This window comes from Mustela nigripes, chromosome 2 (genome assembly GCF_022355385.1).
Source record: "Mustela nigripes isolate SB6536 chromosome 2, MUSNIG.SB6536, whole genome shotgun sequence".
Taxonomy (NCBI): Eukaryota; Metazoa; Chordata; class Mammalia; order Carnivora; family Mustelidae; genus Mustela; species Mustela nigripes.
In genome coordinates this window covers 4,197,616-4,211,275 of record NC_081558.1, presented here as the reverse complement: position 1 = coordinate 4,211,275, position 13,660 = coordinate 4,197,616, and the positions used below count along the sequence as shown (strand labels likewise).

At 52.3% G+C, this 13,660-nt stretch overlaps 2 protein-coding genes across 4 annotated transcripts in view; one reads left to right on the top strand and one right to left on the bottom strand.

Annotated features, from left to right (window-relative positions):
• Positions 1–5,518, bottom strand: part of LOC132009591 (long-chain-fatty-acid--CoA ligase ACSBG2-like) — an 86,307-nt gene extending 80,789 nt beyond the window's left edge. The window contains exon 1 of the mRNA XM_059387631.1: positions 5,295–5,518. Coding sequence (XP_059243614.1) covers positions 5,295–5,518 — 224 coding nt within the window. The remainder of the gene's footprint in view (positions 1–5,294) is intronic.
• RFX2 (regulatory factor X2) overlaps positions 1–13,660 on the top strand; it is an 89,022-nt gene that overhangs the window by 29,709 nt on the left and 45,653 nt on the right. The gene's annotated exons all lie outside the window — the stretch shown is intronic.

Genomic DNA, 13,660 nt, shown 5'->3' with positions numbered 1-13,660 from the left:
CTGGCTTCAACCCACATCCTGAGACACTCCACATCTCTACATCTATATAGTGATACTCCAGCCCAGGTCATCTGTACACTGATGGCTCCAGTCCATGTCACCTACATATACTGCTTCAATCCTACATACACTGGCTTCAACCCACATCCTGAGACACTCCACATCTCTACATCTATATAGTGATGCTCCAGGCCGGGTCATCTGTACACTGATGGCTCCAGTCCATGTCACCTACATACACTGCTTCAATCCTACATACACTGGCTTCAGTCCACATCCTGAGACACTCCACATCTCTACATCTATATAGTGATACTCCGGCCCAGGTCATCTGTACACTGATGGCTCCAGTCAACCTCTTGCCCCTCAGGCCCTCACATATGTGTTCTGCTGGCTTTTTCAGCATCCCAACGTAGTGTCTTAAGAGTCTCTCACACCTCACACCTTTAAAACTCCTCTTCCGGTGCTCCCAGGCCTACTTCTCCTGCAGTTTTCCTGCTTTCATCCTTTCACTTGCCACAAATCTTTGAGCCACTCTCGACTCCTTTCTCTCACGCTCCACATCCAACCCATTAGCAAATCCTCCTGACTCCACCTCGAGGACTTATCCACATTCCGAGTGCTCTGTCCCGCTCCGCAGCTGTCATTCCAGCAGGGCCACGTCGCCGTCTCTCACCTGATCATCACACTGCCCTCTTCACTGCTCTAGTTCCTTATCCTTTTCCTTCTTTCCTCTTCTCTGCCCAGCAGCCGGAGGGACCTGCTTAAAGCCAAGTCAGGTCAGGGCATCCCCGGGCTGAAACCCTGTGGTCACTTCCACTTCACCCCAAGCAAAAGCTGAAGCCTGTACGATTGTCTGTGTGGACCCTTTTCCCTCTTGCTTGTCTCCCGGCTCACTTGGCTCAGGTCACCAGCCTCAGGGCCTTTGCACTGGCTATTCCCACCAGGTATCTAAATAGCTCGTCCCTCACTTTCCTTGTGTCCTTTGGAGTCTTCTCAGAGAGGCATCAGCAATCCTGTAAAGATTGCAACCCCAGCTCACCCCGGTGCCCCCTGCCTCAGCTTCATCCCCCACCCCCACCCCCGGCATCTAGCACCTTCTGACATACTATAGATTTTCTTATCTCATTCACGGTTTCTATCCCTCCCCACCCAGCCCCACCACCTACTAGAATGTAAGCTCCATAGGGGAAGGGAATTTTGTCTGTTTCAATTACTGGGCAGTGCCCGGCCCATGCTAGGCACTCAGTATGTTTTATTGAGATCAATGAATAAGGCGCATAGGACCACCTCCGTGTCAGTCCTCTTTCCAGAGATGGGGTTTGGGGCGCTCACAGCTGTGTGCCAGAGCCTCCCCTCAGATAGGGTGTCCAGGCCGAATTGGCAGTGTCCCCTCAGTGACAGGAGCGGGACTGCTGGGGGTGTCTCCTCCATCCTGGGGATCAGCATTACCGCTTTGTCACACATTAACAGCCCAAGTCTGGCTTCCAATCCTCCATCTCCTGGAGCCCAGGTTCAGATTTTAACAGGGTGGCATCTGCCTCCCCTTATTCTCAAGGGGACATGTCCATTCCAACCTGTTTATTCTAAGAACATCTCCTGGATGCTCTCTTACGAAAACAAGGTTTCTCTGTCTCATCTTATCTGTCTCAAAGGCCGGGTTTTGTCAGCCAAACCTGGACTAAGAGTTACCGGCTGATGCCTTAATCACGCACAGATCTGTTAGTGCCTGGTGCCTTTAGAACCTGAAATGCGGACCCACTGTGGCTAGAGCCACAAGCTTCCCATTCTGCCAACAGGTTTTAAGATCCTTGGTCACACTCCCCCCGCCCCCCACCGAAAGAAGGCGAAGGCCTTGTTTTATATCCCTTAGAACTCTGCCCTCCCCTTGTAAGACAGGGTGCTGTCCTCTTCTGATCCAGGTTCCAAAGCCCAGACTTCTCTGGACAGAGCCAAGACGAGGTTGGCTTTGAGGGTAGCCTTGGTTTTCTTGCTTTTTTTTTCCTCTCTGTGGGTCAAGATTGGCCAACGCTAGGGACCTCCCTGGAACCTCTTTCCGGGGCCGTGTGTCCCTGTGCTTCCCAGGCCTGGCTTCCTCTTCCTCTTCCTCTTGCTGAGTGGGGCAGGAAAAGCAGACGCAGGGATGCCAGATGCTCTGGGTTCCTTCCCGCAAAGTCCCAGGAGGCATTTCTAATGCTGAGTCAACAATCTGTTTGCAACCTATTTATCTGCACACATGACATTTTCAAAAGTTCTTTAAACTAGGTATCTACTCCTCTGTTCTTACATCTTTTTCAAAGAGCTCGATCCTCAGTTTGTTTTAGTTTGTATGATCCCCGCCCAGAAAACCCGTGTGCAGCTATGAATATCCCACATTTTTTGCCCGATGATAAATAAGTTCTTTCCTCTTGGAGAAAAAGGCACTTTCTCCTCCCAGCACCGGGAAGGACTTTAGAAGTCCCTGCTCTGATGCTGACTGTGGGGAAAGCTGGTCCTTCTAGGGTTTTGTTATTTCAGAACAAATATGGTAAACTGTTTCCCCCTGGGTTGCTATGGAGAAGAGATTATTTGCCTTTCTCTTAGGGCTTCTGAAAATAATAGATTACATATTTGGGAGGGTGGTTTTTTTTTTTTTTTTTTTAGATCTGGTTAATGTGAGATAGAGGGGATTGCTCCGGGGATGACATTGTTTGGTTTGGGAAGTATTCTTGCTGTTGCCCAGCAACAGGCTCTTAGAGACGGGAGTGGACTGCGTTGTCCCTGGCAACCGTTGTTACTCAGCAAACAATGAGAGCCAGCGGAGAGCGCCAGGACTGCGGGCGGGCGGCAGGTTTTAATTGAACATCTGCATATATTTTTCTCTGATGAAATTATGTTTGCGTTTGATTTGCCATGACAGGTAGACCGGGGTCCACCTGGGGTCTCCTGGGCAGAAAGCGTGCTGTCATTTTGATATTTCATCCTGTATAAAGCCGGAGGAGCTGATGGAAGGAGGCAAAAAAACCCCAACTTCTAGCCATTTGTGCCGTAGACTGCTCGCCGCTGGAGACTTAAGTCTTCAGTGGAATTTCTTTTTTGATCAGATTCCTTGTGTTTATAAAATCATTACCTGACCAGCCTTCTCGAGTGCTTTCCAGCATGACATTTTCCTTGCGGCTGCTGGGGAATATCAGAAAAGCCAGGACTTGAAGCCAGTGGGCCATACGGGTCGGCATCAGCACATGAGCGTGGCTGGAGACGGGAACCAGACTGAGAGCCTTCTGGTTCTTTAGTGTTCCTTGCGATTCCTGCTAAAAAGTTGGGAACGCAGGTGACCCTCCAGGGAATGGGCATATTACTCTTCTTGGGGAAGCAGGTGTGTCCCCGCTCCCAGGAGCCGGACACCCTCCCCCTGACGACAGGCGCTTTGCGGCCACTGGGAGGATTCTGATCAAAACAGTGTCACTCCCCCACCTCCTCCTCAGCGAGCCAGAGATAGCGAATGTTTACCAGGGCTCGTTGCTTGGGTAAACACTGCCCCTGAACTTCATTCAAAGCCGGTGACACATTTCTTCCCCCCCCCCCCGCCCCCGCCGCCACCAGCCCCCCTGCACCGCCCTCTGCACCCCGCCCACCCACCAGGGCTATAAATGGGGCGGTGTTAGTCAGTGCCGTTTTCGGCGGGGGCTCCATCCTGCCGTGCTCCTCTCTCCCAGGCGATCTGTCTGACTAAGGCCGCAGCAGCCGCACCCGACCCGCCTGTATCAGAACCCCACGCCCGCGGTCAGTCAAACAGCTCCGTGGTGAGATCCACTTTAGTTGTACCGATCGGCTTTTTTTTTTTTTCCGGGCAGTTCAGTCTGTAGCTGAATGCCCCGAGCAAATGTCCATGGCACTTGCGTGCCCGCGCTCCTCCGCCTGATGGCTCGGTACGATGTAAAGCATCTGAGCAAAGCTTCCCAACTTTCCTTTGCAGCCAAAACGTGTTACGGGATGTCATTTGTGTTCCAGAACAAATAAAAGCAGGATATATATATATATATATATATATATATATATATATATGGCAAGCTTATTAGCCGCCAGCCCGAGGGGCAGGAATTAAGCTCCAGTTATCACGTGTTCTTGGATCAAAATGAGTAAGTTCGGCCTTACACAGAGATCCCCCAGGAGATTAAGGAGAACACAGGGTGCTTCCTGTCTCCTGGGGCAGCAGGACGGCTGGAGGTCAGTTGTGTACCAAGAAAGCTCTGTCCTTCCAAAGAAATGCTCCTCCGCATTCCAGAAAATGAGCTGCAACCTAGTGCCAGGTTAGGCAAGTCATTGTTCAGGAACTGTAGCCTCATTTAAACATTCTCTTTTAAGGGGATCATTTCAAAACTGTCCCCAGAGCTCCCGCCCCCCACATCAGGCCTTGCAGCTTGGGCAAAGGGCTTGAGGTGTCTGGGCCCCTTCACCCCACTGGGGAAGGAGCGGGGCCGCTGACCTGCAGGAACCCCTCCGGGGGTCCCAGGGGAGGTGGAGCTCCTGATTTTCAGCTCGGCCCTTTCTCTACTTTGAAACTCCTGAGTGAGGGCCGACCGGAGAGGAGAACAGGGAGGCGCGGGGGTACTTGGAAAGGTCACGGGCGTGATGTTGGCAGCAGGAAAAAGGCCAGCCTTTCTGCCTGAGTCCATCAAGGAGGTCCTGCCCGTCGCTCTGGCTTATTGGCCATTCCTGGAAACACGAAGTTCCCTTGTCACCAGGCAGCGCCGTCCAGTGTGCGGTGGGGTCACCAGGCTCAAAATCCCGGCAGATGGCCTGGAGGAGGGAGCTCCCTGCCAGCCCCTGGTCCCTGCCTCACTCCTTCTCCCTCAGGCTGTAGGGGGCGCTCTGAAGGCTTGGTTTTTCTGGCCGACTGGTGGGTCCAGTATAACTGGGCGATAGGAAGCCGAACCCGGGGCGGCGAACCTAGAGAATGGCTTGGTTCGTCTAGAAATACCAGGTTTAGTGAGGCGGCGGCATTAGACCAGTGGTTCTCAAAGGGGGTGACTCGACCCTCGGGGAACACTGGGTCGTACCATGTTTGGTTGTCGTGACAGCTGGGCGAAGGCTGCTCCCGCCTCCCCACTGTGCCCCGGACACCCCACAGAGAACAGTCTGGCCCCCAGATGTCCGGCGTGGGGAAGGCGAGAAATGGTGGTTCAGAGCAGGGCGTCTCAAACTTTAAGGCGCAAACAAATCTCCTGGCAATTCAGCTTGAAATGCATGTTACAGTTTATGAGCAGTTCCAGAAAAGGCAAAGCAGTGCCTCTCCCCCACACTGACCTTGTTACCTCGGGGGCATTCGGTTTTCACGACGGGGGGTGCTCCCAGCATCAGGCGGGTGGGAGCCAGGATGCTGCTGAGCACCCCGGAGCCAAAGTGGGTCCAGCTCCGGCAACCACAGCGCCGAGGCCGGGGAGCCCGCACGAGATGACGGAGGACTGGGTGGCAGGTTTCGGTCACTGCGCGCAGTGCTGCTGGGGGTCCGGTCTGAAGTGGCTGGTGGCAGCTCCATGCTTCTGCTCTAGCTGTTGTAGCGGGGGCTGTGGGGGGCGTTCCTTGAGGGCCTCGGTCCTGCTCTGCAGGGTCACATCCACCGCATCCTGCAGGCACTGTCCTCACCGTCGCTGGGACCCAGTCCCAGCCTCCAGTGGCCCTCCACGCCAGAGTGGCCACCAGCCCCCTTCTCACTGCCGGCCGGGACCGCCGTAGCCTCGCCGGCCACCCTCGATTCCAACGAGACGTGTGTTTGGCGGTGGCAGCACAGCACTGTGACCCGTCATCCTGCGGGCCTGGGCTCAGACGGGGACGAGTGGGGGCGAGGGGCCAGGTAATGATCCCGTTTAAACCCTGCACCCAAAGCGAGAGGAGCCCTGGCTTTCTCCACGGAGCGCCCGCAGAAGCGGTGGCAAAGCAGCGGCGGGGCGGAGGGGCTGCGGGAGCGAGCGTGCCCGAGGGGACAGGGAGCAGGGGCAGAGGGCCAAGAGGGACACGGACCACAAGAGAGACGGCAGGTGGCCTCGGTCTCCAGGGGCAGGGAGTGTGCCCGGCTGGGCGGGGGCGGGGGGCACCACGGATGCTCGTGGGGCCAGATGGAGGGAAGAGTGTCATCGGCGCCATTATCGACGGGTCCCTTCCAGTTACCAAGTGGCCTGAACTTGGCCTGAACCTGCCTGAGCCTCAGTCTGTCTGTCTTGGTTTCTAAAATGAGGATGAAAGGCTCGGTCGATGGAGCGTGCGACTCCTGATCTCAGGGCTGTGATTTCGAGCCCTGCGTTGGGCGTAGAGAGGCTTAAATAACAAAACAATTTCAAAATAAAATGAGGATGTTAACGGAGTGCCTTCCTGAAGGGTTAAGAGGGATCCCATGTGTGGCTTGCTTGGCCCCGAGGCTGGGTGCAGCTGATGCTGACTGGCGTTGCCCGCTTCTGCGCATCCGATGTCCTGGGCTGCTCGCTCCTCGCACTCCTTCCCTCTCGGTCGTATTTTATTTCGTGGGCACCGCCCGGGGTCCTGCCCGTCACTGCACTTCATCCTCCCGCCCCTTTGTCAGATTAGGAAACTGAGGCCACAGCCACAGGCATAGGGTGTAATGGAACTAAGATCTGAACATGTGTCTGAGTCGAGTCTGTGCCCGTCCAGTGTCCGGGCCACCTTAGCGTTTGCTCCGAGCTCGTGCCTGCCGTGGTTATGGGATCAAGGCTGCAGGTCTTTTCCGTGATCGAGCTGAGGCGCCGGAAGTAGGAAGGAGCCGGATGTCCGTTCCTGGGGCTCTCATCAGGCTCAGTCTGAGCAGGCGGTCTGAGCAGGCAGTCCTCGTGTCTGAAGGTCTGCCGCGTCCAGAGCGGCCTGGGCCGCCTCCTGAGTGTGAAGGGGGCACACCTGGCACCAGCCAGTGCACGACACTCAGCCTTCTCAGGGACCCCAGATGCCTGACACCAGAACGTTCCGGACACCACCCACCCCTCGGTTGCAAGATTCCGTAGTCCTTGATTTAGAACACGCGGTGCTCTGCAGACTGACCCAGAACCTCCAACATGCCAGGCAGAGGCTGGGGTCGCCCTCAGTCCCGGGGAGGCGGTCCCCAGAAGAGACCTCAGGGCTGGGTCACCACTTAGATGTGGCCTGGTGGCCAAGGGAGACACCTGGTGACTCAATCTAGTCCAATGGCTTAGGAAACACCGAAGAAGTGGCAAGTTTGAGGGAAGGACGTTGCCTTTTGGGTTTCTTAGAGACTAAGTCTGGTGGCGTTTGAACGGGGTTGCGGCCGAAAGCCTGTCTGCTGGGTGAAGGTGTCGGTGAAGGCTGGGTGGTTTTAGTTGCAAGTGGCAACTAAAATCAGACCACACGTGAGCTGAGGGAAGCATAGCTTCGTTTGGGTTGTTTTTAAATTAATAGTCAAATCATGTCTCTTTAAGAGGAAAGTAAATGGGTGTTGCCCTGTTACCATGGGGGGAGAGGCCCCTGTCCTTGGCGATCAGAGTAGCCTGCCCCCCCCCAAGAAGGACAGGAGCCTTTGGCTTCAGGGGACCCCAGCCCCTACGTCCTGCCGGGAGCCCTGAGGACGGCCAACTTCCAGGGCTTGGGCCCCCTCCTCTGCTGGAGAGCGAGCGAACGTTTGGCCATGGAGAAGAAAACAGGAACAGAAGCCCAGTTCTTACCAACAGAAAAAGGAATTTGAATTCTGTAGATACTTTATTCCAGAGTAGCTCGGAGCCAGCTCCGGGATCCTTCCAAGTCCACTGCTGCAAAAGAAAAAGAAAAGTGAAAAGTTAAGGCATGACAGGGCACCCGGACAGCTTAGGCAAGGAGGGAATAATGAGCTGCCCTTACTGGAAGTTGAGGCTCGATGCTTCTAGAAACAGTGGGTGTTCTTTCCCGGGCCCGGCCTTTCAGCCTCTCCGTCTGGCTCCATGGGGCCGAGCGCGGTGCCCTCTGTTACGCTTCCTGCTCTTACTGCCTGCTCGTCCCTTCCACGCAGACCCGTCTGTCCAGCTCGTGTCTCAGACCCTGCACCTCCCCTGGAGTGGGGGGGCTCCGTCGGGGCAATCCTGTCCCTTGGGGGGACATTCACCGGTGTCTGGAGACTCCGGGTAGAGGGAGGTTCCTGGCGTGTGGCAGGTGGGGACCAGGGGTGCTGATCAGCACCCCACAGTGTCCCAGATGCGCCCCAACCCCAGCAGAGCACAACCTGGCCCGATGTCAACAGTGCCCAGGCTGGGAGCCCTGCCTCGTGCCCACTAGTGGGCGCCTTGGCAGTGACCCCAGAGCAGGAAAGGATGTGGTTTCTACCATCGTGCAGTGTCAATGAAGACACTTTTCAGCCAGGAGGAGATGGACGTGAAGCTGTCCAAACATACGTGTCTCCTCTCAGCGCCTGGAACCGAGCAGGGCTGTCCTGAGGGCCGAGCCCCAGCCCCAGGCCAGCGGGCACAGCACGGACAGAATCTGAAGCTCGCGCCCCCTGCTCCTTGGACCCTGCCCTCACACGGAAGGGATCCAAGAGAAGCAAAGGGACACGATTTTTCTCGTCATGCCACTTGGAATGTCAACACAGGCATCCGGGCCGACGCCGGGGTTTGAGACAACTGGTGCTCTCGGAGAACATTCTGGACCTGTCGCTTCTTGTTCATGGGGAAAGTAGGGATCGCTCTCTCGGGGGCCAAGGGAGCCTGGTGCCATCCAGATGCCGCCACGCCCCAGGAGAGCATGAGCCTGTGGCTTTGAGGAGGCCCCGTGTCTGTCCCCAAAGGCAAAGGAGAAGGGCATGTGTCTCCCCAAAGCGGACGTTAACGGGCCAGTCGGAAGGAAGGTAACAAAACCCGGTGCTTGCTCTTTGCTCTTTACCCGCAGATGACAAGCTGTTTTCGGAATACCATGAGACCTATGTAAGGCAGGTGACCCCTCCACTTGGCATATGGAGGAACAGGAATAGAAATGAGACGGCTTCAGGTCGCAGTGAGTCAGCGCCGGCCAGGAGCAGGGCCCAGGACTGCCCTCAGCTTTTTCTGCGTTTCCTTTCCTGCCATTACTGGTCACTAGGCAACCAGAGTATTTTCCTGTAAACAGAAATCTCTTCCCTTTGTGCTCAGGGCCGGATCCGGTCATGGGGCGGAATCCCAGGCTGCGGCCCGCCATGCCCGGTCCCTGTCGCCCCTCACTTACACCGGGGGAACCTCACACAGGCTCCCCCTGCTGAGTGTCCCCCGCAGCGTCCCCAGGTCTGCTGTGCTTTCTCCGCCATCCAGCGAGGCCACACTGGCCCACTTCATTCCTCAAGTGTGTCTTCATCGGGGACCAGATGGCCAATGAAACGTGCTAGGCTTACAGACAACACGCTGGGTGTGTTTCTGAGCCACGGGGAGCTTCGGGCCAACCTCACCAAGCTGGGCAATGGCTCGTATTCGAGGCCTCTGTAGACCTTTTTATTGGCCGTCCTGAGGCTCCTGGGACCCCGGGAAAGAATGCTCGGCCCGGCCTTGGGCAGAGGATCAGGAGAGAGGACAAATGATGCTGACTGAGCAGACGGGGAAGACCGTCAAAGGGTCCCACCCAGTTCCTGTTGCAAGTTCAAGTTCACGTTCTGAGCAGAGGTGCAGACCCGCACATGGACCCGCGAGAGTGTGCCTAGGGACCTCAGGTGACTACTGTTGCTGAGGAGCCCGACCAGCAGAATTTAGAGATTCCCAAATGTGCTGCAGAATGTGGCTGGTCAGTGCTGTTATCTTTGGGGCCAGCCCTTTCCCTGCGTCCCCTGTCCTGCCAGGTGGAAAGGTCGGTAGGTCCAGCCCCACACCTTCTAGAAGGACCACCTGACCGACGGCCCTCATCTCCAAGGACCGCTAGCGTAGCAAACCAGAGCTTGCGGAGAGAGGCCTTGACAAAATGTGCTGGCGCTTACCCTTTGCGGCTGAAAACTGATTGCCAGGTGGGTTTTTTATTTAACTTGCTGGTACGGAAAATTCAAACATCTACAAGATGAACACAGTGTAATGAAGCCGGTGCCGCGATTCCCAGCTGACACTCACCGTCACTCCGCTGCCTCGTGCCTTCTACGCCTCCTCCGCACCCCATCCTCCTCTCCGTGATTATAGTCGTACGCTGTCTTTCAGGTTAAAATTTACATACCGTAAATGCACAAATCTTGGCTGTCTGATATTGACAAATGGGCATTCCACGTAATGCACACCCTGTTCTCCTGGAGAACGTGTCTGTCCACCTCCCCGGAAAGTCCCCGCCTGTCCCTTCCCCCTCGGCTCCTGCTCCCTCTGCGCTGATCTGATTTTTCTTTTCTTTTCTTTTCTTTTTTTCTTTTTATTTTTTTTAAGATTTTATCTATTCATTTGAGAGAGAGACAGAGCACAAGCAGGGAGATAGGCAGAGGGAGAGGGAGAAGCAGACTCAAACAAGACTCAAGCAGAGAGCCCGATGTGGGGCCCAATCCCAGGACCCCGGGACCATGACCCCAGCCGAAGGCAGACGCCCAACCCACTGAGCCACCCAGGCACCCCTCTTTTCTTTCTTTTTTTTTTTATTAAAGATTTTATTTATTTATTTGACAGAGAGACAGCGAGAGAAAGAACCCAAGCAGGGGGAGTGGAAGAGGGAGAAGCAGGCTTCCCGCTGAGTAGGAGCCTGATGTGGGGCTCGATCCCAGGACCCTGGGATCGTGACCTGAGCCGAAGGCAGACGCTTAATGACCGAACCACCAGGCACCCCCTGATTTTTCTTTTAAACCTTCGGTTCATTTTGTCTGTTCCACATCATGTACTCTTGGATACAGTTTTTTGGACTCAGCATAATGACTTGGAGACTGACCCGGGTGTTGTGTATGCCCGCGTCCGTCTGTTTGTATTAATCACAGATGACCCAGGAGTGCTCCTCTACCGGCTTTCTTGCCACATCTCTTGTATCTTTTTTTTAAATGGTTGCTTTAGTGATTACAATCTTCATCTTTTACTTCACACAACCTGCAGTCTCTCATCTCCTCTCCTGACGACGGGCATTAGAGCTATTGCGCTGTTTTGGCTGTTGTGAATAAAATTGCTGTAAATCTGTGTGTACAGGACTTTTTGTAGACGTGTTTCCGTATTTCCTGGATGAACACCTCAGAAAGGAATTCTGGGCTAACGGATGGGCTTAACTTTCCAGAAAACTGTCAAACATTTTTTTTTTCTGATCCGATTCTATCATTTTACATTCCTACAAGTGTGTGAGAGATATGGTTTTTCCCGGTGCCCACAACATTGGTTATTGTGAGACTTATTTTAGCCATTCTGGCAATGGTTTACTGGTATCTCATTGTGGCTTTAATATGCATTTCCCTAGTGACTAACACTGTTGAGCACCATTTTTTTTTAAAGATTTTATTTATTTATTTTACAGAAAGAGATCACAAGTAGGCAGAGAGGCAGGCAGAGAGAGAGAGAGGAGTTAGCAGGCTCCCCACAGAGCAGAGAGCCCCAGGCGGGGCTCGATCCCAGGACCCTGGGATCATGACCGGAGCCGAAGGCAGAGGCTTTAACCCACTGAGCCACCCAGACGCCCATACTTGTTGGGCATCTGGAGATCTTTGTGAAGAGCCTGTTAGAGTCTTCTGCCCATTAGGTTGTCTTCTTATTATTAAACTGTAGGAGCTTTTTACATATTGTGGATAAAACCTTCTGTTAGATACATGATTTGCAGATATTTTTTGTAAAGCCCAGACTGTGGCTTAAATGATTTGTGTGTGTGTTTTAAGAAGTTTATTTATTTAGGGCACCTGGATCGGTTTTATTTATTTAGGGCTTGGTCGGTTAAGTGTCTACTTTTGGCTCAGGTTGTGACCCCCAGAGTCCTGGGATGGAGCCCGGAGTCTGACTCCCTACTCAGCAGGGAGTCTGCTTCTCCCTCTCCCTCTGCTCCTCCCCCTGCTCTTGCCCTCTTTATCACTCTGCTCCCTCTCTCAAATAAATAAAATCTTTTCTTTTAAAGTTCATTTATTTATTTTTAAAGTACTCTCTGTACCTGACATGGGGCTCAAAGTAATGACCCTGAGATCAAGAGTTGCGTGCTATTCCAACTGAGTCAGCCAGGTGCCCCTGATCTGTGTTCTTGAAGCCTTTTAATGGACGAATTTTTCAGTTTTCACAAATCTAATTTATCGAGTTCTTTGGTCATACTTACTACTTTCTGAATTCTGTCTAAGAAAATTTGCCTACGCCTCTGTGTTTTCTCTTAGACGTTTTACAGTTTTAGCTTTCAAGCGTGAGTCTAGGATCTAATTTAAAATCATTTTTGTGTGTGGGACAGGATAGGAATTGAAATTCATTTGTTTTCTTCTTCCCATATGGATATACCATTTGTTTAAACAACCTTTCTCTCTCTGTTGAATTGCCTTGACACCTTTGTCAAAAATCATTTGAGGAGGGAAGGAGTTGGGGCTTCGTTAAGGAAAAAGAAGCAGTTGGAAATGTAAGTATGGGTTATTATTTTTATATTGCCATCTTTGGTTTATTAATATTTCATGTCATTTTTGCATAGGTGTTCAGGAGCGACATTGGTCTAAATACTTCTCTTGTGATATCTTTATCAAGTTTTGGCACCAGGCTTTTGATGACCTCCTAAAATGAGTGAAGTATTCCTTTCTGTATTTTCTGATGGAATTTGTGCACTAACTCCTTTTTCAGTGTTTTATAGCATGTAGCAGCGAAAGGCTCTGTGCCGGAAGTTTTCTTTGTAAGGCTTTCAATAACATATTCAGTCTGTTTGCTAGATATGACCTTCACATTTTCTGTTTCATCTTGTGTCAGTTTTGGTATGTTGTGTTTTTCCCCAAAAAATGTTAATTTGATCAAAGCTGGTGAATTTATTGGTTAAAGCTGTTCATAAGTGTTCCTTATGATTTTGGTTTCTCTAAGATTTGTAACAGTATATCTCATTTCATTTTTCATGTTGGCAATTTGGGGGTTTTTTCTTTTCTCTTTCTTATCAATCTTTTATAGAGAATTGTCCATCTTTTTTTTTTTTTTTTTTAGACTTTTTTAGAGCAGTTTTAGGTTCACAGCAAAGTTAAAAGGAAGGTGCAGAGATTTTTTTCCATGTACTCTCTGCCCTTACACATGCCTAACCCTCCCCCTTTATCAACATACCCACCAGAGTGGTGCATTTGTAGACAAGACGTGCACTGACATGACATGTTGTCATCACCCAAAGTCCATAAGGGACATCAGGGTTCATGCCTGATGTTGTACATTCTGTGGGTTTGGTGGATGTATGATGACATGTATCCACCATTATAGTATCACACCGAGTAGTTTCTCTGCCCTAAAAATCCTCTGTGCTCCACTGATTCATCCTTTCTTCCCCTTAAACCTCTGGCAACCACTGATCTTTTTACCCTCTCCATAGTTTGTCCTTTTCCAGAATGTCATATAGTTGGAATCATACAACACACATGGACTTACTTTTACTTAATAGTATGAATTTATGTTTCCTCCGTCTTTACATGGCTTTTACTTCTTTTTCAAAGAAATTTCAGGGGCGCCTGGGTGGCTCAGTGGTTTGGGCTGCTGCCTTCGGCTCGGGTCATGATCTCAGGGTCCTGGGATCGAGCCCTGCATCGGGCTCTCTGCTCCGCAGGAAGCCTGCTTCTCTCTCTCTCTCTCTCTCTCTCTGC